Source organism: Notothenia coriiceps, unplaced genomic scaffold (genome assembly GCF_000735185.1).
Source record: "Notothenia coriiceps isolate Sejong01 unplaced genomic scaffold, NC01 NC01_scaffold00019759, whole genome shotgun sequence".
Classification (NCBI taxonomy): Eukaryota; Metazoa; Chordata; class Actinopteri; order Perciformes; family Nototheniidae; genus Notothenia; species Notothenia coriiceps.
The window spans coordinates 498055-502670 of NW_011352460.1; the positions used below are offsets into that span (position 1 = coordinate 498055).

Below are 4616 nucleotides of genomic sequence, written 5' to 3' on the forward strand. Positions count from 1 at the left end.
ACAGATAATTAGTTCTTCACTTAGGGCTCCGTAACAGTTAGTGTTGCGGACACCCTCAGGGGTTTTAGTCCCTCATCATACTACTCTGCAGTCGTCCTTGTGTCACGGTCCAGCGGTGGCTGAGCTCGTGGGTACCGAGTTTAGGTCTTGCCGTAGTCACTATACCTTAAGGTCCCTGAGTCCTGTCCCTAGGGTCCTGATGGGTTTCCTAGGTCCTGAGGCTCGCCGTCCGTTGTCCTAGTTCTTGAACTGTTACCCAAACATCATGATCATCGTCATAAGCTTTTCAATGATTCGTTACCAGCCCCGTATCCTGGGTCAAGGTCGAGACTTCCTGAGTAGGGGTGGTCGAAGTCGGCAAGCTGGACGACGGGATGCGGCCCGGGCCGGCAAAAAAATGGGGCAGTGCTACTTAGAGGAGGTTGCACAACTGGTGCCTCGTTGGCGGCGCCCCATTTGGACTACCTATGTTGCAAATGTATTATCTTTTCAATTTACACACGGCATCTATTGCACGTCTGTCCGTCCTGGGAGAGGGATCCCTCCTCTGTTGCTCTCCCTGAGGTTTCTCCCATTTTTCCCTTTAAACTGTGGGTTTTCTCTGGAAGTTTTTCCTTGTACGATGTGAGGGTCTAAGGACAGAGGGTGTCGTATTGTCATACTGATATTCTGTACAAACTGTGAAGTCCACTGAGACAAATGTAACATTTGTGATATTGGGCTATATAAATAAACATTGATTGATTGATTGATTGACACTTCACTGAATAAGTCGACAGACAATCCGAACATTGATTTGAAATGCATTTGTCTCTGCTGCCCTCTGGTGTTTGAAGAGTAGCATTCCCTTCATGCTCGGAAAATAGTTATGACCTTTCAGTGTCAATATCCAACAATCAGGGAGCAGAGCTCATAACTTTTAGAAAAGGAAAAATAGAATCACTATAATCTGAAAAGAAAGTTCTTATTTTGAATTTAAGTAGGCTAGTTGAAGTTGCGAGTAAGGTTGTTATTTAATCCCGTGGCTTCTTGACCTTTCAACTGGATTTTGTACAGTTTTCTCTGTAAACCAAAAAATATAAAACAGTGCACTATTATATGTTAAAATACCAGCCCCAAAATGTATTCACTTTAAAAAAAATAGTATTTACTAATTGCAAAATGCCTCCTTTTAGAATGTTACACTGAATATCATATTATTGTGTTAATCACTCTCAAATACATGTAAGGCCATTATTATGTTGTCAATGAAGCCACTTTTAGATTGATATGCTTCCCTGTAGATTGGTGTTCTAGAAATGTATCATGAACTAAAGTTAGATAAATGTACTTGAATAAAAAGTCAAAAGCAGAAAAGTAATACCATGTCAACATTATATTAAAGTACAGTACTTCAATAATTGAACTATCTATATTTCTCTATTGCCGACGTCAGAGGTCTGTTTTATCGTTACCAGTTGTGAATTATGTTACAGGGTTTCGTGTTTTCTCTTCCAATGCCTCATTCACTCTGTACAAATGAATACTTACTCGTTTCTTGTAGCCAGAAATGAGAGAAGGACTTATTACCCTCCTAATCCTCTGTGGTATCATGTTCATGTGCGGCTCAATACAGAATAAAGCGATTTATGAGACGATATCCAGACCTTTTATTCTGCTTTAAAAGCAGCTCTCTTTTTATTAATTGGCATTCAAGTAGCTCCAGGCTGTACATACAGTTCAACTAATTTGATTTCTACCCCAAGGATGAAGTTGTTCATATTAACAACGCACTGATTGGACTGCCCTGGCCCACAAGAACACCATATGTGAAGTGTCAATTTCACTGCTGTTCATAAAGTGACGGCTGAACAACGAAACCTGACTTCTCTCACTAAAAACAATTGCTCAAAGCTGTTTAAAGTATAGTTTTGAGGCTGTTGTACGAGTTGTCCTTGAGTATATTTATGTATGCTACTGTACTTTATACTTCTACATCAACACATTTCAGAAGCAGATATAGTACTTTCATCCTTAGTTTAACAGAGCTAGTAGAAAAATAATGACTACAAAACTATTCAATATGTAAATTAAGATTTATTATACACAAAACACATGATTGTCTAAAATGTTATGCAATATATTGATTCAGCTTACAGTATATAAAGCAGCTAATGGCAGTGGCAGTTGTACAGTAGGCTTTCATCAACAGTGTTATTGCTGTAGAAAAAACTAAAGGGCTAAAAACAAAGAAAGATAAAGTAGCTTGCTGGTAGAATTTGTTTCCTTAATTTATTGCACTTTGTATGTCCATCTCACGAAATGATCCCCCGGTTTACTTGCTGATGAAGCTATCCTCTGTGTTGAGATCACTGTGTATTTCGTCCCACAACATCCTATTGGTAGAAAATACAAAAATAAGCATCAGGTAAAAAATGGTCACAAGTCTGACATACATACACGAATATACAATATAACATGTACCGTCTCATGGCCTTGCTTGCTTTCTCTCTGCTCAGTACCATGTTGATGTTGTTTTCCAGATCCTTCAGAGGAGACAAAAACATGACCCACTATCGCATAGCAGAACATGCACTTAGACACAGGAAATAAAAGCTAACTCCCTTGCCTTGTTGGTGATCTTTAGACGGTCATTGGAGGCTATTAGTCTCAATATCTCTTTCTGAGGAAAAAAAACAGGAAAACATAAAAAATAAATAAATAAAGGTTGATGTTTAATGTGACATATCAGCCAAAATGTTTACTTCTGAGGAACAGGGCGAATACATGAGTGTGAACAGCAGTTTATCTCTCAGTACCCTTTGCTCTTTGACGTGTTTTTCAGTGTCTGCGATTGTAACAGAGGACACCGGTTTCCTCTTCACCTCCTCCTCCAGGTGTTGGATCTCCCTCCATGTGCTCAGAACCTGAAGCCTCTTGGATGTGTTGTCCTGCAGCCCTGACAGACACGTATCTGTCCAAACAGAGGAGCCTCACACACTAATACATACTGTACGTACTGTAAATACACACCCCTGCAGGCCCTGTCACAGCTGACTCACTCAAACTACAACACTCTCTTTATGTCTGTTTGTTCAGTCTGTCCACATCAGAGACACAGGACATTTAGAAGTTAGCATGTGCTGCTGCCTGCAGGGTGATATACAGCAAATGCTTAGAGGTGGTTCACTAATGATTAGATCTATGTAGTCTTGAGACTTACTCTGCGTGTCACTGTCCTCTGCGGTAGCTGGAACATTCTGTGATTTATTTCGGATTCTGAAGTTAAGAAAGAACAAACACACTTAAATAATACTAAGACATAATTGTATACACCTTTTATTGGTAGACAGATGGTTGCATTACCGTTTATTTTCCTCTAGAGCTTTTCTGGCCTCCTGCTCCAGCCTGCAAACCTCTTTTATAGCAAATTCTAAATCTGTTTGGCTTTCTTTTTCATTCGAAAGAGCTTTGAGGGAAGTCTCCAGTGACTGTAACAGAACAACAACATAAACATGTTACCATGTGCAACTGTGAGGTTATAGTCTTGCCTCTAAAAGAAGGACCCCAGCCCTGAGGACAGTCCCTAATGGAAAAATGACCATGAAAATGAACGATGATCCCTGTGACACAAGTTACCTTTGACCCTTTAGAATGTGACTGAACAAAAGGTGCGGTTTTGTGACATTACAAGGACTTTGTATTCAAAAGTCAGATATGAGGGCTAAAGTTTGCACTTTTATAGGAAGAGACATTTTCACACACCATTAAAAGCAATTTCTAGACTTTGGAATGCAAGAGCTTGATAATCCATCCCACTAAATATGAAGCCACCACTCTTCCTTACGCGTCTTCTTCTTCTTCTTCTGATATGTCTTAAGTAATTATTAGAAAACAGTAGGAGCAGTGTGATTTACCATGCCGTGGGAAGCCATCAAGTGGTTGACATACAAATCATAATCTGTCTGGAAGAAAGAGAAAACATCATTTATAACATTATATACTATAACTATGTGTATTTTGTAAAAAAGATAGATGCAATTAATACGTTATTTAAGTATATATATATATATATATATATATATAGTATATAATAAGTATAGTATCTTACTGTAGCAAGTATATTATGCTTTAATAAAGTAATACAAAAATGGTGTAATAAATGGTTTTCTAATGGATGAGCACTGATGCAACCGTTGCCTTGTGATGACCTGCTCCCACACGCATCATGACCAATGGTTTCAATGGTTGCTCTACTTCCACTTGATACACCCGGGACTCCCTGTCTCTTGGCTCTAATACGTCTGACAGCACATGCTAAAAATGTGTTAGTGGGTACAGAGCAAATGGAAAAACCTTAATTTCCCTCAGGATGCGTCCAAATACTGGCGAGTCCTCACATACATCATCAAAGACGTCACTGAACACCGCAAGGCGGTCTCTGCTGGGCCAGCTCCGCGCTGACAACCTTCTCAGCTCCTGCGTATGACAGGAACACACACACACACACACACACACACACACACACACACACACACACACACACACACACGAACACAAACACACACACACACACACACACACACACACACACACACACACACACACACACACACACACACACACACACACACACT

General features: G+C 39.8%; 1 protein-coding gene across 1 annotated transcript in view; it reads right to left on the bottom strand.

The window, feature by feature from the left end:
* Nucleotides 1-2076: 2076 nt before the first annotated feature.
* Nucleotides 2077-4616, bottom strand: part of LOC104952222 (uncharacterized protein C6orf118) — a 4708-nt gene continuing 2168 nt past the window's right edge. The window contains exons 3-10 of the mRNA XM_010779011.1: nt 4336-4458; nt 3897-3944; nt 3346-3470; nt 3203-3258; nt 2799-2953; nt 2609-2662; nt 2464-2525; nt 2077-2375 (exon numbers count right to left, since the gene is read on the bottom strand). Of these exons, the coding sequence (XP_010777313.1) occupies nt 2315-2375; nt 2464-2525; nt 2609-2662; nt 2799-2953; nt 3203-3258; nt 3346-3470; nt 3897-3944; nt 4336-4458 (684 nt within the window). The 3' untranslated portion in view covers nt 2077-2314. The remainder of the gene's footprint in view (nt 2376-2463; nt 2526-2608; nt 2663-2798; nt 2954-3202; nt 3259-3345; nt 3471-3896; nt 3945-4335; nt 4459-4616) is intronic.